Source organism: Natrix helvetica (assembly GCF_964273705.1).
Source record: "Natrix helvetica genome assembly, chromosome: 5".
Classification (NCBI taxonomy): domain Eukaryota; kingdom Metazoa; phylum Chordata; class Lepidosauria; order Squamata; family Natricidae; genus Natrix; species Natrix helvetica.
Window position 1 is genome coordinate 32,155,170 of NC_138551.1, and position 26,103 is coordinate 32,181,272.

Below are 26,103 nucleotides of genomic sequence, written 5' to 3' on the forward strand. Positions count from 1 at the left end.
GGAGTGATGGTTAAGTCCCCTCCTCCCAGATCACTCAATCACTGGCCAGAGACAAAAACAAGGTCCAGAGTGTGACCTCCCTCGTGTGTCGGGCCCTGAATCATTTGAGTCAGGTCCATGGCTGTCATGGAAGCCATGAACTCCCGAACCCCCTCTGATGCTTCTCCCATCGATGGCAGGTTAAAATCCCCCATCACTAAAAGTTTGGGGGTCTCAACCGCCACCGATGCGATCAGCTCGAGGAGTTCAGGCAGGGCTGCTGCTGTATAGCGAGGAGCCAGGTATACTATCAGCAGGCCCAACTGTCTCCCAGGCCCCCATTTCACAACAAGGGATTCACATCCGGACGTCTGTGGCACAGTAGACTCCCTCGGCTCTAAGTCCTCCCGAATAATTGCTGCCACCCCACCGCCCCTTCCCTGGGCCCGGGGCTGGTGAAATGCTCGGTAGCCTGGTGGGCACATTTCGACGAGGGGAAGACCTCCCTCGTGGCCCAACCAGGTCTCCGTTATTCCCGCGAGGTCCGGCTCCCCCTCTAAAATTAGATCGTGAATGAGGGGGGCCTTGTTAACAACGGACCTCGCATTGCATAACAGCAGCCTCAGGCCTTGGGTCTGTAACTCTTGACCACCTAGAACGCGGGGGTTGGTACAAGCGACCGGGTGTAACCAGCAACCACGGTCTCCCAACCGACTGTAGGTTCTTAAGCTGTCCTCGTATCTGCCCCTCCCTGCGACCGTTGGAATTAAAGAGCCCTGTATAGGAATGGTGTCCTCCGCCTCCTCCTCCCTTCCGCCCCTTCTGTTCGCGACCACACCTGGAGGCCCGGCTCTCACATCGCTCCTGGTCTGACCCACCCACCCCCCCTCCCTGGAACCCCCTAAAAACAATGTAAAACATTTGACTAAAAATCCCCTCAGCTTCCGTTTCTTCCACCTCTCGGGGTTCACAAACCCGTCATCAAGGCAGGCCCTTGTAAGAGCCAAGGGCCATACCTGCGAGAGAGGGGCCTCCCGCAGGCGGAGCAGGTCTAAACTTGAATAAATTGATAGAATATTAAAGCCCAATTGGGTAAGGGTGCAGGTAGTAAAAGTCAATAGCCGGAGGGCTAAGGTCTTAATGGGATACTAAAGCTGGAGGCTTTAGTATCCAGATAGTACTTGGAAAGAGGGCGGGGGGGGGGGAAATGTTCAAATATTCCCAAAGTGGAGCAAATGGGGGACAGTCCAAGGTGGTTAAAAGTAGATGTAGTTACAGATGTTACAGATGTGGGTTCCATAGTGAATGGGAGGTGGCCTTTTTAAGCCCAGCTGTTCTTAGTCTTAGTCTGGTCTGGGCAGTCAGTTAGTCTGGTCTGGGTAGTCAGTTAGGCTCATCCATGGCCCTAACACGGGTCTCCAGTGACCTCTAAGGTTCCAGGCCATCCCAACCATTATTTAAGGTCTTCTTCTTCTTCTTACTGGTTCCCAACATCCTCACCTTGACCCCCCCATCCGGCGTCTCAGTTCTCAGTTCTCTTAACATTCGCAGCAGTTTGGGGAAACGCTTCCAAGATTATCAAGACACCAGAGCAAGTTCCCGGGAGCATGGGAGCAGCCAGGATACGGCCAGCTGTTATGGGGGAGTCCCTGGCTGCGGTTCTTTCCACACACCCAATACCGCAGCCATCTCCCAGTGCCGTTCCCTGCTGCCTCCCCATTCTGCTCACCATTCGGTGTCCTCTGGTGACCTTTAGCGTTGTAAGGCGGCTCCCGAACTTCCATTGCCTCCCCGTCCTCTCTGGTGCCGCTGGCTTGCCTTTTCCCCTTTCCTCTTTCAAGCTCTTTCAAACTCTTTCAAACTTCGCGCCGCGCTGCGCAGCTGCGATGTGCCGCTGCCGCCATTGCCTCGCGGCTTCCTTCCTCGGCTTCTCAGCTCTGCTCCGCTCCTTTTGCCTCCAAGCTTCTCCGACCACCCCTGGTGGGCTAAAACAAGCCCCAAACACGCCAGGGTGGTCGGGCTATCCGAATCTCAGCCCCCCGATGCCATGGGGACCGGCGGCAACCTCCTACCCCTGTTGGGCGCTCCCCGGTAAGCTAGGAGCTCAAACAGGCGACCGCCATCGCCGGAAGCTCCTCCTCCTCCTGATCCTCCTCCTCTATGATGTTTATGATACCAATATCTATATTTAGATATTTAAGATGTATCTAATCCCAAGAATGTTGTATATAGAATTGGACTTTGACATCCACCAAAGAATTTTGATGTTATAACTAAAAATATTTTGAGGAAGGCAAATTGCAAAAAAAAATCTAAGAAAAATATTGGGAAAATGAAAATTTAATTGTGGCACTAGAAATAGCAAAAATGCAAAAGCACATTTAGATTATTTTAACAAGGTGTGCCTGGAAAATGAAGCACTATATATGATTTAAACTGTTGTGGAAGATATTACATTATACCAAAGGGTTCTATAGAGAAATTTTAGTTAGATACTTAGTTTTACAGTAGGTTTTTTTATTTTTATTATCTATAAAAAAATTGCCCCACGTAGAAAATTGAAAATACATAGATCTGTTAAGAATGGTTTTGCTGGACTTAAACCCACTTGCTTTATCACTTAAGGGAAAAAACTATGGCAGTAGACTGACATTAAGCATTTAATTCATTCATTCATTCATTCATCCATTAGATTAAATACTCTCTTGTTCTTCTAGCCATGCAACCTCTACCCACAGAGCCACCTCCAGATTATCCAAGTTATCCGGACCAGGGATATGCTGTCCCAAGTTATCCAGGTACCCAGATCCAAGTTGGAATCCTCCAGCATGCATCTGGATTGCCTCAATATAGATCTCCATCAACGTTGTCAGGTAGGTTGTTGAGACATCTGCAGCTTTCTTGATTCAAAAACTTTTCCATTAAGCTTTTGTTGCACAATTGCGCTGATTCATTCACACATTTGACAGGAGGGTTGGGAATCATGTTGAAGATTTTGAAAGTGGAAATGAGAGTGGTATGCCAGTATGAAGCATCCTAGTTTCATCACAGCTTTTTTTTTAATTAAAAGAACTTTAAAAATGGGTCATACTGCTGCTGAATTTCAGAAATGGCGATTGGAAGACAACAAGGCCTTAATCGTTAATAGTTCTTAATAGGCCACAACCAGGGGTGAAATCCAGCAGGTTCTGACAGGTTCTGAAGAACCGGTAGTGTAAATTTTGAGTAGTTCGGAGAGCAGGCAAATGCCACCTCTGGCTAGCCCCAGAGTGGGATGGGAATAGAGATTTTGCAGTATCCTTGTCCTGGAGTGGGAGATTTTTCAGTATCCTTCCCCTGCCATACCCAGCACGCCACAACCACAGAACCAATAAATAAATAAAAAAATTGAATTTCACCACTGGACACAATGCCTCAACATTAAAGCCAAATCTAGATTTTTTCTTCCAATAGCTCATGGTTTTTGGCATTTTAGGAAATAATAAAGCTGTAGTTTACATTAGGAAGCTGAAAACACTTCTTGCAAAAAGGCAAAGGAAAACTGCTTACCATTATTATCAAGAAAACTAAGGTATCTATGATATAACTCAGAATCAAGATTGACTAGGAGGATTCTTTACCTCTCTCCCCCCCCTCTTCCCCCACACCAATAACTTCAGGTTAAAATGCAGGATTTCTGCTTCTAAGAATAAAACATACATGACCTCAGAGGGGTCCCACCTTTTCTCATATTGTTGAAATTATATTTTGTGACATTTTATTTAGATGTTTCTTTGATAATGTTAGAGTACTCTTGATGGCAGCAAATCATCTGCAACATCAGATAGATTGAAAATTGATGGCTTACTGAAGTTTACCAAAATCCAGTGTATTTGGATGGATGTAGCAGAGTTAAATTTGGACAACTCATATTCAAGTAAATTACCAATTCTCCCCTCCCACCAAAATGAACAATGCAAAAAACCACTGATTTCCTAAAACATTCCAGAAAAGAATGCAGGGCAGGTAGGAGCAGGCTAAGTAATGTGACTAAAGTCCAAAAAATTGTTTATCTAAATTTTTCATAACCTCCAACCATGTATTTACATAATACCATACTGTATAATATAGAAGATTATGTTTCTTATTTGATAGACCAATGCAGATATTTCAACTAGTTTCACCAGAAACTTTTGAAATCCTTGTTAATGTTTGGTTATCCTCGGCTTGTTAAAAAAGAATTTGCTTATGATCTCATTGTTCTTTTGAAACTTGGCAGTTCAACCTAATGCATTGTTTTATGGAGCTCTCCAAGCTGTCAGTGTGCCCACTACAGCTGAACCTGTGGTTTGTATGCCAGCTCCACCAGTTCCTCCCAAATGCCCACCTGGATTAGAGTATTTAAGCCAGGTATGTTTTTCCTATGCTCCTTTTACAGACAATTATAAGATTCTAATTCTATCCCCTATTTAATAGCCTCTAATTATACTGGACTATACTTTCTCTAGTCCCTGGCAAGCAAATATGGAAATTTCCAACAAGCCCACAAAATTTTCATTTCATTTCATTTTATTAGATTTGTTAGCCGCTCCCTCTCCTCGAAGGGACTCGGGGCAGCGTACAATCAAAGATATATATTTTATGTTGCATGGAGGAGGTATAAAACTCATAACACCATATTACATTTCATACAATAATACAATAACAATAGGATTAAAATAACCTTAAAAACTACCCTAAGATTTTAAAAATTGCCAGGAGGATTAGAGAATAGAGTTGTAGTTAAGCCAGGCCTGCTAGTTGGAACAGGTGGGTCTTGAGTTTCTTGTGGAAGGAGCGGAGATCAGTTGTAATCCTAATGTCGGGGGGCAGGTCATTCCAGAGGGCTGGCCCCATCACAGAGAAGGCCCTACTCCTGGGCGCCGCCCGCTGGCATTGCTTAGTGGATGGCACCCGGAGGAGTCCCTCTCTGTGGGAGCGAATTGGTCGCAGGGATGTATGGGGTAGGATGCGATCCCGCAGGTAACTAGGTCCTGTGCCATGGAGCGCTTTGAAGATGGTAATCAACACCTTGAAACGCAATGTATTTATTTCTATTGCATTCTTATAGCCTTAGTGGAATCAATGTGATTTTTACTGAATAATGATTAAATAAATTCACTAGTGAACAGTGAATCAAACAGATGTATTAATAAGCCTATTAATAATATATTAATAAACAATTACATTAATATTTATGTTAATAATTTATTCATTATTGAATCTAAAATTCAATTTTTTGTATTTAATTAAAATCTATTCAATACAGAGAGAAAATATATATATAAAGGCATCTTTTCATATATGCTATGATAAAACAGTGACTGTTGAAAATGAAATAGTTGTAATTATAGTATTTTTTTTACCATTATAACTGAAGGATCAGGTAATAGTTGACCAGCAGCTTGAGATCATGGAAAGTATGTATTTGTTATTGTTCAAGAAACATTATTGAGTGTTTTTTAGATTTTAATATCTTTATATTTCCACTTTATAAATTTTAGATGCTGTATAATTTAAAATGCTAATTATGTGTTTAGTACTGACAAATTTACAGCAAAAAAATTCCACAATACTTTTATTCATTTTCAGCCCTATACATGAGCTGTAAGATTTGTTTACATCTGATATTAATATACCATGAATACTTCTTACACATAATTTTTCCTACTGGAACATGATTAATATAGTGTGAATTACATGCAACCCACTGCTTGCCAGTATTCATGTTGTATTTTACAGTATGGGTTAAAAAAGTGATCAACTATATTTTGGCAATCATTAAAAAATGAAGTTTGTAGTTTGTAAAATATAGCCTAAACCCTAACATTTAAAAGTCCAATTCTCTTCAACCATTACCAAAAGCCATTCGGGAGAGTGTTAAGTACCCACCTGTAAAATTGCACTCCATTAAATAGATAAATTTGGTTCAAGTATAAACTTATTCTAGAGTGACAACATTACCACCAAAAGATGGGATTGTATTTCAACAATATCTGGAAATGCAGCTTCCTGTTATAAAGGAAACAAGGCTTCCAGATATTGTTAGACTAAAACCCCAACTTTGATGTTGGCTTAAAACCAACCTCTGTTTTAGCATTTCATGCCATAAATATTAGAAGACATAAGAGAATATTGAAGATTATTTAGAAAGAAAAGGTTTCCAGAATGTGCTCTAGATATATAATTTAATCAAGAGTAATCATGAGTTGATTTCCACTCTTATATTATTTCCATGAGTTGTAAACTCCAAGGGAAAAGAAATGAAAATAATCTTTTCTTTACAGAAATCCCGGTTTATTTGACCATCCTTTATGAACAAAAATAGCTATCCTTTTTTATGATTATCCAGGTTGGCTCCAATTTACTATTTTATAAAGGATGACTGTAGGACAAATCAATATAGGACAATAAAATATCCCACTTAAATGAATCATTTAATTTAGCAAAGAAAATTGACACAATATTATAAGTTTCATCCAAACAGTATCTAGAGAAAACAGTATCTAGAGTGAAAATGACAGGTGGTCTCAAATCTTTCACTTACCACAAAATAAATTTGGAAAGTTATGGCCCATTAACTGTTCAAAATGTATTTATCACCCAATCTTACCTTTGCTTTTTTTCTTCTAAGGGTACAAGTATCACATAGCATATTTATTTTCTAAAACTGTTTTTAGGCAATTGTGTTCCAAGAGTTCTTTTGTAATGAAAGTTGATGCTAGGGGCTTAAGGATGTCAATTTCCTGTTTACTGATTTTTAAATGAAATTACTAATATGTTTTTTTTTTAAAAAAAGATCGAGTAGAAGATCTGGTGAATACCAAGGGAGGTGTTTGTAGATGTACAGAGACTCCCACTGGCAACACATTGTTAGATGCTTCTCCATAGTCTTTCACTTTTTCCCCTGATGATGAATTTATTGTTATCTCTTATTGCAGCGATTAACTAGTCACTTGTCACTTCTAATAGGAAATAATATATGTAGCTCAGACTTGAATTGTGGAGTCCTTAATGCTTTCTGAGCTTGGTTGTTTTCTTGCAGACTTTTTGTTACCCAACTAGGGAACATTTTCAGTGCAAGAAAGGAGTAGGGTTTTCTATCTGTTTATATGTAGTGGCTTGCCCTATAAGAATTGGTGTTTGGTATTTCCTTGATTAGGCTGTTGTCTGTTTGTTTGTTGGTATTGATGCTGGTATAAATCTCTGCTTTTCTGGGTATTGATTGCTGATGAAAAGGAAGAAAAACAGTTCTAGGTTTTTTGTTTCCTTTTTAGGTTTTTTATTTCTCTTTTGCATGTTGTGTAAATGTTATTTATCTCCATCAGCCTGTTGCTAGCTGATTTGTGTGAGTTCCAATCTTCCTGGAATTCCTCAGCATGCTTTGGAATTAGGTTGCTCTAGGATGCTTATGGTTTCCCAATTGAACCTGCTCTGATAGTCTTCTATCTGTTTCATACATCGTGGTTGTTACACTCTTTAATTGTATGTTATGGAAGATTTCTGTTTTTTCTTCTTGGGCTACTGCATGCATGTATTAACACCAAGATGAAATTTCTCAAATTTCATTCTCTTAGACGTCATTTTGGATGCATTCCATACGTTAGCCCATTTGAGGTACCTTAGTTCAAAACTGTTGCCCTATAATGCACTGTCTTGCACATTTAGTAATATATAATGACTTTGACACAGATCTTTAACTTATCAGTGTTTCTTTCTGTTTTTCAGTGATAAGTGGTTTTGAGACTTGTAATAAATATGAAATTAAAAATCCCACGGGGCACTGGGTATACTTTGCAGCCGAAGAAAATGATGACTATAATCTATACCATTACGGATCTTTCAGATCATTTACCATAAAACTCCTTAATAGTACAAACCAACCGGTCATACAATTGTCAAGGGAGTTCCATTGTCTGTTGCTGCTGTCCTTGTATTTGCTGCCTACAAAAGGTAAACTCAACCCTGCTGCCCATTTGGACTGTTTTGTTCAATAGTTCTGCATGTCACTAGAATATCAAGTTACATACAACTTTACAAAAACCGAAATTGCCATTCTATTTTTTTCTCAAATAGTTACTATTACCATACCATAGTACTTAATCGTGAAGATTCTTTTTACATATACTTATGTGCTATGTATGTATCTTGACTTTCCTATATATCTTCTCCATATTTGTAGGGATATTGGGGTGGTGATGGTGATGGAACCAGAAACAGAGGATGATGCAATAATGATTAATGTACAATTACTTTACACAAGTCATTGTATCCCCCTAGAACTTCTCTATAAGAGCTACTATGGTATAGCTGTTAAATGCTGGAATAGATTAGGGAGACTCAGGTTTATATCTACTCTAGGGGTATCAAATATAAGCTATAAAAACTGTTTGAGTATTAGGTGGAAACAAAGAGGTTGAGGAAACACAAACTCTTTATTGTCATCTAGTGGTTGTTTAGAGTTTTGCAATCCAGATATACTAGTGTACATAAGGATATTCATTCAGTGATTTTGAGCAAGTCAACCTCTTGTTGTTCGTAACTTCATACTAACATAAAAATAAAACAAAAATCAGAGGTATATAATCCAAAAACAACATATTAAAATTATTCTGTTCCCTGTTAACAGTTCCCTTTGATTATTCATTGCCTTGTTTTTCCATGTGCTTTCAATCCTAACTATAGTAAAAGTTCCTGTTAACATGTCGGAATGTGAGACAAAATGTTGCTCTTTATTCTAATTCTGCTGCATGTTTTTTCCCCCTTAAAGCTTGAGGTTCAAGCACCACTAGGTACAGTCATTGGATATGTTAAGCAGAAGTGTTACATCTGCCAACCCAGATTTGTTATCCAGCATGGGGCCAGAGAAAACATTTTGAAATTGCTTGGACCTAATTTATTAAGCCTTGGTTATAGGGATAGTCATTTTGAGGTAAGATGACATTCTAAACTCTGTCTTTGGCCACCCTTCAGTGTTGGAATATAATAAGTTTAAATATTGATAAACCTATGATTTTTTCCTATTCATAAAAACAAAAATAGGATTGCTGCATACAGTCCTCTCCATCATTTTCTTTTTCTTCTTTGTAGCCAAGGACTTTAATATGCCCAATGTGAAGTCTTGGAGAAAAACATGATAATCATTTAGAAGACATACTGGAGGATGGTGCTCATAGCTTTGTTGTTATTGTTTATTAAGCTGATATGTATTTTGCATTTCTGACCAGGATGCTCTTAAAAGTAATTTTTTTTGAATGATGTCATAACTATTACAAAATTATCTCACGTTCCTGTACTGAATCTGAAGGGGAAAAGTTGATACATACTGTAAGTGAAAATATCATATTTAAGTCAGTGAATGAATCACAATGAGTGAGGCCGCACACAAATTCTTCTCATAAGACCTTCATAGCTAATATTTTATGCATCAATAGAATTCAAATTCTAAATTCTCTGAAATGTCACATTGCATTTAAGACTATGGTGCATTGTTATCCTTATACATTACAAAATGAAGAAATACACACACACACTAGTTGCAGTAACTTTCTTGAATAATTTATTTATTAGTCGTTCAAAATCAGGTAAAATCTTTAAATCAAAAATCAGCAATTGGAAAAATCATCAGGAAATGGAAAGGATTGGCAACAGAAGCTGCGTCAGATGCCAGCAACTTCATAATCCAATTCCCAATGGTTCTTGAGGTTAAAACGAAAACCCTTTTGCTTGGAGCTTGCGTCCTACTGGTAAATTTCTTGGTAATGTCATTATAAATGAAGATTGAAAACGTCTTGCTTCCTAACAAGGAATGATCTGGACTGGAGTTCATCTAAATCATGTTTGTTTTATTTCAATAGGATTTCTTGTTTTTGGAACAAACTGGACTGAGGCGCCGCAACCAGACATAACCAGATGTATACCATTTTTCCTGACTTCAGAAAAAATTCAATACTGCTGCTTTTGTTTCTTAGCGGTTAATCCAGTGGTGAGATTCAAAAATGTTCACTACCGGTTTGGTGGGCATGGCTAGATGGGTGGCATGTGACTGAGTGGGCATGGCCAACATGACATCATTTATGCCCTTTCCCACTAAGTCACATGCCCCCTCACCTAGCCACACCCACAGGAAAAGGTAGGGACCTTTTTTGGATTTTTTGCTATCTACCCGGGCCCTCCCTTCACTAGTCACCCCCATTCCTCCACTTCTTCCCCTCCCACCTCTTTAGTTGTTTACCTTTCATGGTGGCTGGTCCAGTCCAGAAGGCAAGCTGACTGGAGTTTTTGGCATCCCCCCAGCCAGCCACCACTGCTGGGAATTGGCTGGCTGTCAAAGAAGCCTCCCACCTGCCGCCTCTTTGCATACTGGCAGACTTGCAAGGCAATAGGATATTCATGCAAGAAGAAGATGGTGGCGATAGGATCCACTTTTTCGCTGACTGGTGGATTTTTCAGCAGCCTATGGTCAGCTGCCGGCCTCTTTGAGAGCCAGTATGCAAAGAAGCAACGCAAGCGAGCGGCGAGTGGATGGGCAAGGTGAGCAACTGGCAACAGGGGGACTGGTTCGGGAGCGTGGCCAGTCAGCCATCGCTACCAGTTCACTGAATTGGGCAAAATTTCTGCCACCAGTTTGGGCAAACTGGTGCGAACCGGCTGAATACCACCGCTGGGTTAATCTATCACTTGCTTATATACAGTACCCTCATATTACGCAAGCAACCAGATTGTGGACTCTTATGAGGCAAGAAGTGTTACTCTACAATGGTGTTTCACAGCTTTGGCAACTTTAAGATGTATTCCTTTCAACTCCCAGAATTCCCCAGCCAGCATACTACCTGAAGAATTCTAGGAGTTGAAGTCCATGCACCTTAAAGTTGCTAAGGCTGAGAAACACTGCTTTAGAATATATAATATATTACCAAGACTCTTTTATAACTGATCATAGTACTTCTAGAGCAGGGGTGTCCAAATTTGGCAACTTTAAGACTTGTGGACTTCAACTCCCAGAATTCCCCACCCAGCCGTGCTGGCTGGGGAATTCTGGAAGTTGAAGTCCACAAGTCTTAAAGTTGCCAAATTTGGACACCCCTGCTCTAGAGGAACTGTAATGATATTTCCAGATGAAAAATCATACAGCTAACTAGAAACTATGGAAAGAACAATTTCCTTTTCTTTGGTGCCTTGATGGATATCAACATTTGAGAGTGGAAGATGGAAAGTGGGGACAGAGAGATGGAGAGGATTGTATTTTATAGCTGTCAAAAATAATGTAAGTGTAAACAAATCCTTTTGGTTAAGTATAATTCAAATAAAAACCTGAATAATAATAATTCCACTGTAATATATATATTGGCTTTCAAATACTTGTAAGATTCAATAAAACATTTCAGCACTTTTCTTTATTCACTACATGGGTGAATAAAAATAAACTGATTTATTGTATTTTTATCCTGTTTGTGTTTGCATTAACTCAATGTAGCTAATAGGAAGTACAAAAGTTCAAGTTTGAAACAAATTTTGAAAGCTGTAGTTTAAAGTTATATGAAGCATATTGGCAGTTCTTCTAAAGGCACTCTCATAACTTTGCCTGATGGGTCTCTTAGATGGACCTCTGAAAGCAATGGGATCTTCATAAGAGCCTCTCTCATGTTTCAATTCCAGATAGGTTATTTATCTGAAGGGTTGTTATATAAAAAGCAGTCCTATTTATGACAAAAGATGCTGATCTGCAGGCAAAAATAGGAAGGATTACCATGATTATTTCACCTAACATTTTTCATATCCTTTGCACCAAAATATATAGACATGAACTCGGTTGCCAGTTTTACTTGCATTCTTCTGGTAACCAATTTTACCACATCAATTTTGATTTATTTGGCATGTCTGTAGGAAAGATGAGTTTCTTTGAAAGAGGTTTTTGATGTGAATTGAATTCTCCAGAATTGTCTTTTCCTCTACTCCTGTGTTATTGGATTTTCAGAATGATAATTATCTGAGTCAAAAAGTGATTCCTTTTGCTACATAGTAGGAACAATTAATTTTGAAGAAAGAATGTGAATAGGTGTTTAGTGAACAGCTGTAGCTTAAAATTCAAGGGAACAGGTTACCTTCATTTTATTCTGAATTTTGAAGCAGCGAATGGCTGCAATGCCATATTTTAGATTTGGTGACACCCTAAGCTACAGAAGGGTTAGAGACCCGTATTAAAAAGTTACATCAGAAGGCATTAGAAAGATGTATAGAAAGATGTATACCAAAATAGGACCTTGACTTCACACAAAAAAACTGAATGTGTGTGTGTGTGTGTGTGTGTGTGTGTGTGTGTATGGTTTTTTTTTTGCTTTTTTAAAAAACAAATATCTTACCTCTACAGGGAGGAAACCTTCCTGCTCACCAGGACCTATGAGAAACTTGAAGTCTGAAGAGCCACCATCTTATGTGACCTCACATTCCTAGACAACTGCAGAGACAAAAGCCTGATCCCCACATGCTTCCAAGTAAAATTCCATTCTAAAACCTCAGCCACCAAAAGGATCCTGAAAAGAACGGAATTAGCCCTAATCAGAAACGAACTCCACAAGAAAAGATTCCTACTAGACCAAACCAACTGGGACCTACTCACTCTTCACCTCAAACTCAGCAACAAAATCCACCCAGCACTCTGGGACAAATTCAAACAACTAGCCCTTTGGAGAGCAGAAAAAGAAACCTTCTATAAGACAGAAAAACACTCCAACAAACTCTACAGACTAGAAAAACGACAGAAGCCTAACCCCCCTCCTCAGCAACTCATGAAACAAACAGTACACAACATATCAGACAGAACCCTCACCACAGCTGAAACCAATGTCCTTTCCAGAGGATTCAACTTTGCATTCGCCCCTAAACGCATCCCCACTGAAGACATCATACGCGGAGTTGAAGCTACACTCACCAAAACTAACCCAGATGAAGCCAATATAATCAGACTTGCAGTCAGCAAAGTCCTTTGCTCCAGCAATCCACCCAGAAGCAACTTACAGCAAGAAGAACAAAAAGCACTCACCAACCTGAGGAAAGACAACAACATAATCATTCTCCCAGCAGACAAAGGTAACACCACAGTGGTGATGAACACACCTGACTACCAAGCCAAACTATCCAACCTCCTCCAGGATCCCGCTTACAAACCTCTAAACACAGACCCCACCACCTACCTGGAAAAAATCACCAAATCTGAAATAAAAGCCTCTCCCATCAGTGAAGAGATCCAGCAAAGAATCATTCCCCAGAGAGAAATCTTCCAGATGCCCCAAACTCTATGGCCTCCACAAGATACACAAAGAAGGTGCTCCTAGAAAAACCAGATGATTCTTCAACAGACATACAAGACACGGGAGGGGCCGGAGCTCTGCCAGCGGGGGGAGATGGGGCGACAACAAGAAAGCTCAGATCACATAAATGAGTAAGAAAAGTCATCTGATATAAACTGATCGAAACTACCAATTGAATTTACCACACTGACTACATGTTATTACTTAATATTGAATGTTATGCAAATGTATACTATGAGTTTGGAGGGCGGGTGCATCTACCGTATTTCGCAGCTGCCAAAATTTGTAACTTTTCCCTTACCTTTTCCCTTTGTAAAAAATAAAAAAACCAATAAAACTTTGTTTAAAAAAAAAGATACACAAAGAAGGAACACCACTCAGACCCATTGTCAGTTCCATAGACTCACCTCTACAGAATCTTGCCAAATTCCTCGCCAAACAACTTCAACCCTATGCAGAATCCATCACCTCACATGTACAAAACTCACTCTACTTCATAGCAACAATAAAGAAACAAAACGTACAACCCAGCGACCTACTCACGAGTTTCAATGTCATATCTCTCTTCACCCAAGTGCCTATAAAAGAAGCCTTGACAACTATCCAGAACAAACACAACCCACCTAAACACATCCTGGACCTGACCAACCACTGCCTAACCAACACATACTTCATCCATAATGGACAAAGATACAAACAGAAGGAGCACCCATGGGATCACCCCTCTCACCCGTCATCGCAAACTTATACATGGAACATTTTGAAACTAACGCCTTAGATAAATCTGAACACAAACACAAACTCTGACTTAGATATGTTGATGACACTTTCGTGATTTGGCCACACGGGAAAGAAAAACTGGACAACTTCTTCACACATCTCAACAGCCTACACCCCAAAATACAATTCACTATGGAAATAGAAGCAAACAACCAACTTCCTTTCTGGATGTCCTAATCTACAAAAAAACCAATGGCTCCCTAGGACACACCATCTACCGGAAAAAAACACACACCAACCGCTACTTAAATGCACAATCCCATCATTACCCTGCACCGATTAACTCTGTAGCCAAGACCCTCATCTCCAGAACCAAATGCCTAGGCGACAAAGACCACCTGAAAACTGAATTACACACTCTCACAAATGTATTAATCTCTAACGGATTCCAAAGAAAAACAATTACCAACCTAATCCAAAGGGAGACTCCCCCCAAGAACCGAGACGCAGAGCAGGACAACGGCATCGCCCTCCTCCCTTACATCAAAGGCACCACATATAAAATCAGCAAAATTCTCCACAAACACAATATCAAGACTGCCTTCAACACTGACCAAATAATAGCCAACATCTTAAGAAACCCCAAAGACAAATTCCAACTAGAAAACCAAGGAGTCTATGAAATGCCATGCAAAATATGCCCTGCAACATACATAGGACAAACTAACAGGAGAATAAATGCATGCATCGCAGAACATAAGAACCCAGTAAGAAAAAAAGAAAAAAACTTCCTCCCTTTTCCAGCACCTTAAAGCTACAGGACATGAAATTAATTTTGAAGGAACCAAATTAATTTCCAAAACTGAACACTTCAACAAGAGAATAATTATGGAAGCTATCGAAATAGAGAAACACCCCCACAACATGAATAAACGTGATGATACCACCGCCTGCCAGACATCTGGAAACCAGCCCTAGTCAACAAACGAGACCCACCCACCACCCAGGCCGTTACAACACAAAACAACAACGGACACACAGCCAGGACCCATCAGCACCAATCTACCAATCACAATAAAGCCACATAGCCAATCAATCCACTTACTGAAACAAAGCCAGCACTCCAACCCCCCTCACCAAGATTTATAGAAAGACGGCAGCTCCGGCCACGCTTTACTCACACAAACACGAAGTCAAAACACACCAGCCTGAAGATGGCGAGTATCACACATAGGCCATGCCTCAAAACATCACATGATGGCAATGTGACACTGCGAGTTTATTTAGATGGTTCTTTTTTCTCTCTCATAAATTATATAATCTCATACAGGTAGTCCTCGATTTATTATCAAAACTGAGCCCAAAGTTTTTGTTGTGAGACATTTGCTAAGTGAGTTTTGCCCCATGTTAGACCTTTCTTTCTACAGTTGTTATGTGAATAATTCCAGTTGTTAAATTAGTAATATTGTTGTTCAATAAATCTGGTTTCTCCATTAACATTGCTTGTCAAATGATCACAGAAGATGATCATATGCCCCAGGGATGCTGCAACTGTCATAAATATGTGTCAGTTGCCAGAAATTTGATTATGTGATCGTGAAGGTGTTGCAACAGTCATAAGTGTGAAAAACAGTCACAAGTCACTTTTTTCAGTGTCATTTTAACACTTGTAACACCGTCACTTAATGAACTGTGGTAAGTTGAGGACTACCTGTACATTGCAGCACACCTAAAAAGCCACATAAAATTGTAAAAGCAAGCAAACAAAGTGAAATCTTAGGAATGTCTGTGGATTGTGAGGCCCTAAACTGTCACTGTTGTTGGCATTCTTGACTCCTTTTTCCTCCATGAATTTATTTCTAACTTCTGATTAGTCTGAAATGAAAAATAAGTTTAAATAAATACAACTGTACTTTAACAATTCAGCAAACTTAAACTAAACACTTAGTTTTTTGTTCCTGTAGGATAGGTGGTTATATTTCATTAGCTTCTCTGTTTACAATCTTAAATTTCATTTTAAAAATAGACAATTTATTTTGCATTCAGATTTAAATTTGGAATATTAATATTCAGGAATAAAATGATCTACCTTGGTCTGTGCTGTTTGTTATTATCAAGATGTGCTGAGATAACAAATCCAGATGTGTCAGCAAAAGTGAAAGAGAAGACATCTCTAAAAGTGTCTGTTGACGGCTGAAAACAAAGTGTTCATTATGCAAAGCACTTGTATCCATAACCTTCCATCTATTTCTAAATATTCTACCCTCTGTTATAATTCTTGGACACTGTTACAACTTCAGTAATGATGTTTCTATTTCATAGCTAATAAAAAAAAGCCTGAAAATGAACAGCTCAACATTTTCAACAACCACTGATCATTTCGTTTCATTACATTACTTTGCTCTTTCTACATTAAACAATTCGGTGCTGCCAAGAAAAGGTCTTACTCCATTTTCCCATTTCCTGCCACAACAAACAAATGAATTAGACTGGGGCTGCGCCCATGGTTTATTTAGCCAACTAAATGAATGTTTGGTTCTAACAGTTGAGCAATAGCCAACACCTTTTGAGTACCCAACAACTTCCCCTGGCACACCTGATGTCTTAAGTCAAAACAAACTGAATCTATTAAACAAATAGATTTGTAATAAAGGGGGGAAATGGGAAGAGACTGTGCTACCAGAAAGCACCTGCCTCGGATTGGATTTCAGGCAATTCTTCATTTCTTGTTCCAAGATTCACCACCGACTAAAACAATAAAACATTTTTTTTTAAAAAAAAAAACACCACTTGGGATGGTAGACGGAACAGATGGAGCAAAGGCATAATGGCTGCTTTGTTATTACTCAATCCATGGCAAAGACCTATGGACTTTGGTTGTTGATTGTACAGCGACGAGTACAACGGGCTTGGTCCCATGACGTAGCCAAGAGACCACTCGTTTCTCTTCTAAACAGCCGCAGCCCGCACTTCTCTCTGCCTTATGTCTCCGTCATTTTAATGCAGGCAATTAAAAAGCAGCGAGCTTTCCTTTGTGCAATTAACTAGCACAGTGTCTGGCGAATCCAATTTCCTCCGGGGGGGCCCCGGATATTTCCCCTGGAACACTCTGAGCTTGCACGTCCTCCTTGGGGCCTCTTGCTTCTCCCCCCCCCCTCCCATATCTAGCTCCATTTGCTCTTTGCCTCTTTCCCCGCCCTATCCTGTTCCCTAGCAGAGCCCCTGGAGCTGGGCGGGAAGAGGCAGAAGAGTAGACGCCCAAGTTAACATTTTTTTTTCTCACGGGTGGGAAAAAAAACCAATCAAACACATCGATCAGTAGTAAACAGCAACGTGGCTGGAAGTACCTTTTCGTGTTTGTTTGTTTTTTGCAAAGGCGATTCCGACGCGCTTACTCCAAAGCAACTCCTTCGCAAAGGCATAAACTGTAAGTTTTCCTTTCGTCTCGGAATTTCAGGGGTGAGGGATAGAAGGGTTTGCCAGACGCAAACCTTGCTTGGCTCCGCTATTTGCTTTGATTGAAAATGACAACACTCTTACAAAGAAACGGAAGAATAGTAAACAGGAAACGCCCAGGGATTCGTTGCCGTTTCCCAAAATATTACTGAGTTCTTCAGGACTGTTAAGTGGGGCAGGGACAGTTTGACTCCACACGCACAGACGGAGTTGTCAGATTACTCTTGAATTTACACCCTTCAAAAGTTGCACTTGTCACCTGCCGATTTCTTTTCTTCCACCCAGTTTGCCCAGTACCACCCTGTTTATCAATAACCAGAGGGAAGCCCTGAAGTCAAAATTCTAACATCTGTTGTAGAATCAGAAATAATAAAGCATTGTTGATTATCTGGTTGGGGGTAGGAGATGTTTTGTTATTATTGTCACTGTTATTATTTTATGGTCCATTTCTAGGGTGAAATCTATTCCTCCGTAAATGTGTTGACCATTGAAACTCCCTCCAGTTTTCTGATTGAAAGGAATTACAATACCAAAATAAACAGGCTGAAATCATTTGTTTACCAGAGCTAGGAAACCATGGTTGGTTTGTATACTGCAACAGGTGAAGCATGTGGACACAATTTTAAAACAAAGAACAGTGTAGAAGATAAATACTATACACTGCAGCATTTTTAACAGGGATCCAAGTAAAACTGTTTTCTGTAAATGTAAAAAATCACCTAGCTACTCCACTGGCTGGCAAAAAAAAATAGCTTTTTCAGAGCTAAACAATAGGGAAATCTCTATACAATCTGAATTTACACACCTGAGGCGGGAAATTATAACTGTGATGTGTTCTGCAGTCTCAGACCAGGAAGGAAAGCAGGAGTTGCTGAGCTAGCTAAGGTTGAAAGCAGGTAAATGGTACAGTATATTGTACACTTTATGAATTGTGGCTCTGCTATTTATTATAATGGGTATTGTATGTTCTAATTTTTACCAAGTTTGGAATATATGTTGCTCTGAGCCCAATTAAGACATAAGCTAAATAAGTCAATTCCACAAAAATCTTTACACAAAATACTATTTCATCAGTACAGATAATCTTTAAATTACTACCATTCGTTCAGTGATTATTCAAAAATTACAATGACATTTACTTATGACGTGTACTTAAATTTATGGCCGCTGCAGCACCCTGAGGTCACATGAATAAAATTTGGGCACTTGACAATGTGCCTGCCCTTATGACAAATCACAGGGACATTGCAGCTGTTCCACCCTTCTATCTTCCTCCCCATCCTTCCCCATTCAGTCCCTTGGATGTACTACCCTTGCGGTTGGGTCCCCCCAGGCCTTGAAATTGCTTCCTGCTCCACTGGGACCCGTCATATCTCACTCCACTTATTTCTTCTGAAATTCCCTTTTCCAAGGGGAAGTAACTGATGTGCCATGCAGCCTTCTTACACAGAAGCTGGATGGTGTGATCCCAGAAGCAATCACAATTCTTGCAATTCAAGAATTGTGGCCCTGTCCAAAATGGAACCTGCTTCTGAGATGGCATTACATGGCTTCTTCTTTCAAAAAGCGGTACTTGAAAATCAACTTTGAGAAAGAGAAGCAACCAAACTGCCTGGTGGCCTTCCTACACAGAGGCCACTTTATGTTACCAGGTGCCAGTTTGGCAGGGGCCACAATCATCATGGTCTGAGAATTGTGGCTTCTCCCATAATGGTGCTTGCTTCAGGCATGGCGCTATCTGGCTTATGAATAGGGAAAGGAGGAGGCCATGGGAGGCAGACCATGTGTGAGCCTTCCCCCACCGCCTGAGGCACCATGTTTCACTTGATGATCACAACGGAGAGAGATGAAATTTGTCTTAAGTGGGTGCCTTGCTTAACAACCACCACAAACTACAACCATAATTCTGGACTCAATTATTATCAAAAGCCAAAGACTACTGTAAATCAAATGTAAACATACCATACCACAGCAAAGGCAGAGGCAAATCATGAAAACATGTTGGTAGTGTATCCCTATGCCTTGAAGGACTTTGTAGGTGATAACCATACCAAAAGTAGCTTATGGCAACTTCATTTGTTAAATAGGTCCAAGTTTTGATTTGATTTGATTTATTGGACTTCTATGCCGCCCTTCTCCCAAAGGACTCAGGGCAGCGTACAACATAAAAACACATATGACAAAAGTTAAAAGAAAGATTAAATAGAATATCCAAAAAACCCAATAGACATTTATAATGAGATTTAGATTAAAATTAACAATTAAAATTAATAATTTATTTTATTCAGGCCAGGCCGGCTTGCTGAAAAGCCAACCTTTTAGGGCGCGTCGGAAGGACCGGAGGTCAAGGATTATGCGGAGCTCCGGGGGCAGCTCATTCCAGAGGGAAGGCGCTCCCACAGAGAAGTCTCTCCCCCTGGGGGTCACCAGCCGACACTGCCTGGCCGACGGCACCCTGACGAGGCCAACTCTGTGGGATCGTACTGGACGGTGGGAGGCTACTGGTGGCAGTAGGTGGTCTCGCAGATACCCTGGGCCTAAGCCATGCAGCGCTTTAAAGGTCAGAATTAATACCTTGAATCGCACCCGGAAAACAACCGGCAACCAGTGCAGGCCGCCTAAAAGGGGTGTAACATGGGAGCACCTAGGTACCCCCATGACAACCCGCGCGGCCGCATTCTGGACTAGCTGAAGCCTCCGGGTACTCTTCAAGGGCAGCCCCATGTAGAGAGCATCGCAGTAGTCCAGGCGAGAAAGGACGAGGGCATGAGTGACTGTGCACAGAGCATCCCGATCCAGGAAGGGGCGCAACTGACGTACCAGGCGAACCTGGTAAAAGGCCCCCCTGATCACAGCCGTCAGGTGTTCTTCTAAACTAAGCCGCGTATCCAGGAGGACTCCCAGATTGCGAGCCTTCTCTGAGGGGGCTAAAATTTCTCCCCCTATCGTCAAAGTTGGGTATCATCAGCATATTGATGATACCGTACCCCAAAACCATGGATGATCTCGCCCAGTGGTTTCATGTATATGTTGAACAGGAGGGGTGAGAGAACCGACCCTGGGGCACCCCACAAGTGACGCGCCTGGGGGTCGATCTCTGCCCTCCAGTCAACACAAACTGCGACCGATCCGACAGGTAGGAGGAGAACCACCATAAAACGGTGCCCCCCACTCCCAACCCCCCGAGTCGTCACAGTAGGATACCATGGTCAATGGTATCAAAAGCCGCTGAGAGGTCTAATGGGACCAGGACAGAGGAACAGCCCCTGTCCCGGGCCCTCCAGAGATCATCGACCAATGCCGTCTCTGTGCTGTATCAGGGCCTCAAACCCGACTGAAACGGATCCAGGTAGACAGCTTCATCCAGGTACTGGGGAAGCTGACATGTTACCACACTCTTGACAACCTTCGCTACAAAGCGAAGGTTGGAGACCGGACGATAGTTGGCTAAAGAAGCTGGGTCCAGGGAAGGCTTCTTGCGGAGGGGCCTCACCACCGCCTCCTTCAAGGCGGTTGGAAAGAACCCCTCTCTCAACGAAGCGTTGGTAATCGGCTGTTTTTTGGTTCAGTCACTCCATTTCTATAATATTCATTCTAACTGTATGTATGTATGTATGTATGTATGTATGTATGTATGTATGTATGTATGTATGTATTTGCAAATGCAGATTTTTATGTGCTGATCAACTTCATATCATTTTTGTCCTGACATGTCCAACTCTAATTTCCATGTAATAAAATGGGCAGATGCATGACTTCTTTCAACAAATACTTATCTTCATGAATGACTTTATATTACCCCCTATGTTTGTGCCAGCATTTGCATGCTGTAAAGTTTCTTCATCTATTTTTCCAACTTCAATAAGCATTGTCCTATAAGTAAAGGTAAAGATTTATCTTGCCCAGCTGTGTCTGATTCTAGGGGATGGTATTTGTTTCCATTTCCTAGTTGAGGCAGCCATCGCTGTCCAAAAGTGCTTCCATGGTCATGTGGCCAGCATGATTAGATGCTAAGGCACACAGAACACTCTTACCTTCCCACCCAAATGGTACCTATTTATTTACTTGCATTTGCGTGCTTTCAAACTGCTAGATTGGCAGGAGTAGGGCAGGTGATGGGAGCTCATCCCATCATGCAATATTTAGGTCTTGACCTGCCAACCTTCTGCTCAACAGCCCAGTGTTTTAACCGCTAGGACACCACACTCACTCATAAACGTTCTCCTAAAGCAAATAAATTAGTCACTTGTTTAAGTTTTTTTATCGTTTGCATTCAATATCTCCTGTCAAACATAATTATACTTTCTGATATAATTATTATTAGATTCATATTCCTTTAGGCATGCAGTCTAACACTGAAAAGTATTTGGGTTTTGGCCAACAAATAAACATTATCTTTGTATGAAAGTATATTTACCTTTTCACCCTAGCCACCACACCTTCTGTCATTACAGGTTCTTATAACCAGACAGGATATTCAGTTTTTGAGTTGAAACTGTAGTTGAGTCTATCCACATGTTATGAAATTAAAGAGTTTTTCAGCATGTCTTATGATTCCTAGATGATGTTCATGGATGTGCTCTGCCAGTTTTTTGCCAGTCTGTTCTACGTAGTGGTTGTTACAGTGCTTACAGGTACATGATTCTTTATATTTCGATCTCAGTGTTTTGTCTAGATTGAGTATGTTCTATAGTACTTCTGCCATGAATTCTTTTGCTAGTTCCAAATCTATGGACATAAAGAGTGGTGTGACAATGAATGAAGCCATAATTTCATTTTCTATTTTTAGGCTTTTGATTTTATGGAAATATTGTAGTGAGGAAAAAGGTAGAATATTTGTTATTTGTTTGGTCAGGTGTCTAAGACTTTTTGATTCTTTGGCTAAGTTGTACATTGGGTCCCTAGTAATGGATGAGGTATGCTGGATTTGTGCATTTTGGGACATCCATTGAAGAGTGACAGGATAGACCCACTGTTTTCCTGCACCTTCATTCTTTTTTTTAAAATGATTTGACCTTTTTTGGTCAGGTTATTTAGAGTTGTTTTAATCAAGTTGCTCAGTTTCTGTGTTTGATTGCGGTTTACTGGGGTGTAGGTTTCCTTATCCTCCATTAATTCTTTGGCTTTTTGTATTATTATGTTCTGTCTATAATAACCAGACTTTGTCTACTGGAGGTATGACAATAGTTTGGTCTTTCTTTAGTTTTTTGATAGCTGCTCTGTCCCCTCTTTTGTAATGGTTTGATTCTTCTGGTGTGTAGCTTGATTGTCTGCCTTGTTTTTTCTTGGGTTTCTGTGACAAATCCTGTGGTTTTAAATGCTGCTTCTAAGGCTGCAAATAATTCTAAATGATTGCACAATACTATATTTCCATTCTTTTCTGAGTGCATTCTACAGTTTGATGTGATTGAAACAAATCAAAGAACTTTCTATAACCAATGAAACACAGTGATTTATTCTTGGTATTCTTTCACTTTCTCAATTATCCATCATGCATCAGAAATAATATTCCTGAGCTTTTTGGAAAGACAACTTGACTTTGTGGCGTCTCATTTTCTATATAGGGCTGTCATCTGCATTGGATGATCTTAAGCATTATTTCACTAGCATGTGAAAATAAATATATTACCTGATAGGTTGTGCAGTCTATTATCTCTACTTTTTTGGTTTCAGAATCTAGAATGACCTCTTCCAATCTGTTGGCTATTGTGTTGTTCTCCAGATTTTCGGGTATAGCTTGGTTATAATTTTTGCTGTATCTTATGCAATATGTTGCCATGTTTAAGTAATTATTTTACAGCTTTTTGAGGTGGACCAGACTGGCTAAGACACTGAGCTTGTCAATCAGAAAGGTCGGCAGTTTGGTGGTTTGAATCCCTAGTGCCGTGTAACGGAGTGAGCTCCCATTACTATTCCAAGCTTCTGCCAATTTAGCAGTTTGAAAACATGTAAAAATGCAAGTAGAAAAATAGGAACCACCTTTGGTGGGAAGGTAACAGCATTCCGTGTGACTTTGGTGTTTAGTCATGCCAGCTACATGACCACGGAGACGTCTTCGGACAGCGCTGGCTCTTCGGCTTTGAAATGGAGATGAGCACCACCCAAAAGATTCAGGAACGACTAGCACATATGTGCGAGGAGAAGCTTTACCTTTATCTTTTTAGACTGGAAACCATAGTTATGAATGCTAATCATACTTTTATTATAGAGGCACGATAACAGAATATTACAAGTCTGAATGAATCTTCTCAAGCCCTGCTTTTATCTGAAAAGAACAGAACCACCACCACAACAAAAAAAAACCTAACGAATTAGGAAGAGTCAAGTCTGATTAATTTTCTCAAATTACATTTCTGCTTTGGATTCAAATTTCTTTTGTCTGACTTGTGTATTAGTTCAAGCTGCTCTTCCTGTTCTTCAAGATTTTCTTATAGTCCCTTACAGTATTCCACTATCTATCCAATTCTGTAGTGATCAGAATACTTATCTAAGTTCATCTCTAGTACTGGAAGAGATTCTTGTAAGTTGGTAATATCTTTTAAAGTGTCTTGGATATTGACACATCTCATACTTAAGTATCCTTCTTTCATTTTTGCCTAATCTCCTTTGAACCAGTTACTGTTTGTCCCCTGGAGTTCTTTAGCATACCAGTTTGAAGTTGGAACCTCCTCCTGATTCAAAGTTTTATGAAAGAGGTTTCTTGTCAGACAGAATATTCCCTCCCCAACATTGCATTCATCCAGAATGTTGCATAATTTTTCCTTGAATTCATATCTGCTTCTTCCATTACCACAGCTCACTGAAATGTATTGTGCATTGTTACTTTTATATCATACACATCAACTTAGATGAAACTAGTCCATTTTTTTCCAGATATATATTTAGCTCTTTCATTCATAATTAAACTTACAGTTCCTTTTCTAGGCAGGTATTAACAAATTCTACTCCACAAGTTTAGATCTTCTTCATTCTGGTGGATTGCATCTTTACTTTCCTCATTCTCTGACATTCACAGGCACAGAACATACCGTATTTTTTCAAAACGAGGATGAAAATCTGGGTGCATCTTATACACTGAATACAATATTTTCGACCTCCAGAAATCCCGACCCGTACATCCTGTTTTTTGTAAAAATTGATGTGCAGAGGGTTTGGGAGGCCTGCATAGTGCTTCTGGAGCCTGGGGAAGGCAAAAACAAGCTGTTTTTCACAAAAATGGGCTGTTTTTGCCCTCCCCAGCCCCCAGGAGCACTCTACCGGCTTCCCAAACCCTCTGCATGCCCTTTTTTTTTTGCAAAAAACCCAGACAATTTTTTGTGAAAAATTGGCTATTTTTTGCCTTCCCCAACCCCCAGGAGCACTATAAACCTCCCACACCCTCTGCACGCACCGTTTTTTCAAAAAAAGGCCAATTTTTCACCATCCAAACCCTCTATGCATTGCATTTTTGCATTCCCCAGCCCCCAGGAGCACTTTAGCAAAATCTATGCATACCCCTTTTTCACAAAAAATGGTGTGTGCAAGAGCGTTTGGGAGACCTGTAGAGTGTTCTTGGCAGCTGGGGAGGGCAAAAACTTTTTTTAAAATTTACCTCTTCAAAATGTTGGTGCATCTTATACTCCAGTTTATAGTCCGAAAAATACAGTCCCTGTTTTCCTATCATTCATTTAACTTTTTTTCTTGAGTACACTTAACTTTTCTTATGTTTCTAGTTGCAGACTTCCAAACACTCTTAATCTTAGAAATATTTGTAGCATATAGAGTATTCTCTAATGTTAAGCTCAGAACTAATCATTTTTTGCACATGTTGTCCAGTATTCCTCATGTACAAGCAAAGCTCAATTTTCCATCAAGCATGTTAATGTCAATCAATCAATCTTTATTGATTAGCCCTTGGGCCATATCAAAGTACTAAGTTCCAGAGACAAAAACTACAGTTTAAAATGAGATTGAAATAAAGCACAATTTAAAATGTAAATGGAATAAAATACAATTTAAAATATAAGCAGAATAGAGTGTGATAATTTAAATTACAAATTAAATATGCTTAAAATTTTATTACAATGTCACCCCTACGTCTACCCCGTCAAGTGGTCTTTCCTACAATCTACCGCGTTCTGCTGCACCAACTTTGTCCTTGTTTCCATCAACTTTACAGTAAATTTGGCAATCCATTTCACCAACTGCAAATTAGTATCTAACAAACAATGTTGCAAAAAGCGCTCTTTGGACTTAGGAGTGCTGGTATAAAAGATCCTACCCAACTGGGGTTCCCTCAAATCTGAGTACAGGGGGCAATCAAAAATTACATGGGCTATTGTTTCGACGTCCCACATAAACAGACTCTTTCACTTGCAGGGATTCCCTTATACCTGCCCCAAACCATGTTTGTTTGAAGTTGGTCCAATCTCAATTTGGAAAAAAATCTCCTTATGACTGGAGATAAAGGCGAAGTTAAGTATTTTCCTATTTTAAAAATTTGTTTGTTTACTGATAGCCAGGGGCAAACTTTTGCTGCTGTCACTTGTGCAATGTCTGATTGTGCACGTATGTCCATAAATCTCTGTGCAATCCAAGATTTGATCTGCCTAAGATCATGCTGCTGCCAGTTTAAAGGAAT

At 40.1% G+C, this 26,103-nt stretch overlaps 2 protein-coding genes across 2 annotated transcripts in view; both read left to right on the top strand.

Moving 5' to 3' along the window:
* Positions 1-2,698: 2,698 nt before the first annotated feature.
* LOC309392616 (phospholipid scramblase 1-like) lies at positions 2,699-10,934 on the top strand (the record flags this gene model as incomplete). Its single annotated transcript, XM_081954046.1, is given in 8 exon segments — positions 2,699-2,852; positions 4,238-4,368; positions 5,378-5,417; positions 7,726-7,913; positions 7,915-7,950; positions 8,768-8,929; positions 9,582-9,743; positions 9,855-10,934. Coding segments are annotated over 8 exon segments (924 nt in total). The 3' UTR covers positions 9,906-10,934.
* A 6,378-nt stretch (positions 10,935-17,312) lies between these two features.
* The window catches only part of LOC309392524 (phospholipid scramblase 1-like), a 39,290-nt gene continuing 30,499 nt past the window's right edge, over positions 17,313-26,103 (top strand). The window contains exon 1 of the mRNA XM_081953841.1: positions 17,313-17,454. The gene's annotated coding sequence lies outside the window, so the exon portion shown is untranslated. The remainder of the gene's footprint in view (positions 17,455-26,103) is intronic.